This window comes from Morone saxatilis, unplaced genomic scaffold, assembly GCF_004916995.1.
Source record: "Morone saxatilis isolate NCDOM2014 unplaced genomic scaffold, NCSU_SB_2.0 Contig18, whole genome shotgun sequence".
Lineage (NCBI taxonomy): Eukaryota > Metazoa > Chordata > Actinopteri > Moronidae > Morone > Morone saxatilis.
In genome coordinates, this window is record NW_023339740.1 from 1,557,132 (window position 1) to 1,558,103 (window position 972).

The following is a 972-nucleotide window of genomic DNA, read 5'->3' on the forward strand; positions in this document are numbered from 1 at the left end:
TTTGCACATGTTTCATAGGTAACAGAAACACAACAATTCTTATTTTCAGGTGATTATACACTAATGAAAACATACCTATGAATATTATGTTCAATTTCTGCCAATAGATCCTCTTAAGTGTTACACACTGGAACTTTAATGTCATCCCTTTTGTTAAGTATTACCTGAGAGAACCTTTTAGAGAATGATGCAAACAAACAGTTTTTAGTCAGACTGTACTCACTTTGTAGCCCAGTACAACTGACTCATTGTGCATGGCTTTCACATGGTCCCACCTCACAGTTACCCACGAGCCATCAGTTTTCCATGACACGTTGCCAGGACGACGATTAGGAGCTGTGATGGAAACACAAACATTTTTGATAAAATGAAAATTGATAGCAGAAGGTAAAGAAAAAGAAAAATCAGACTGTGGGCATGAGACCAAAAAACAACCCAATAGGGTATAAAAAAACATTAATAAAAAAACCCACTTATTAAAGGTTTAATTATTAATTTCGTTCATTATTCATTTTAATCATAGTTTCTCGTCAACAACATTTTTTCACTGACGAAAACTAGACAATAACGAAATAAAAAAACTAATTTATGATGATAAAAACTAACATGAAATGGTAAGGGAATCAGAACTAATCAGTGTTCTAAGGAGATACAAGCTAACTTTATTCTGTCAGCTAATCTGAGGAGTGTTTTCGCTAAATTTGGAATACAATACAAACTAAAAGAAACCACCACTGTCCTGTACTGATTAGAGAAGTGAATGACTCAGTTTCTTAATCTAAAATTGGTCTTATTAAAAGTAATAGCAATTCCTCCAAGAGTATATAGTGATTATTCTAGAGAGTGTATTTGTTTTCGGCTTTTTGCCTTTATTTGATAGGACAGCTGGAGACAGACAAGAAAGGGGGGTAGAAAGAGGGGATGACATGCAGCAAAGGGCCGCAGGTTGGATCCGAACCCTGGGCCGCTGCA

General features: G+C 35.5%; 1 protein-coding gene across 1 annotated transcript in view; it reads right to left on the reverse strand.

The window, feature by feature from the left end:
• cntn2 (contactin 2) overlaps nucleotides 1-972 on the reverse strand; it is a 46,713-nt gene that overhangs the window by 3,517 nt on the left and 42,224 nt on the right. Inside the window, exon 18 of the mRNA XM_035661667.1 lies at nucleotides 224-336. Within this exon, the coding sequence (XP_035517560.1) occupies nucleotides 224-336 (113 nt within the window). The remainder of the gene's footprint in view (nucleotides 1-223; nucleotides 337-972) is intronic.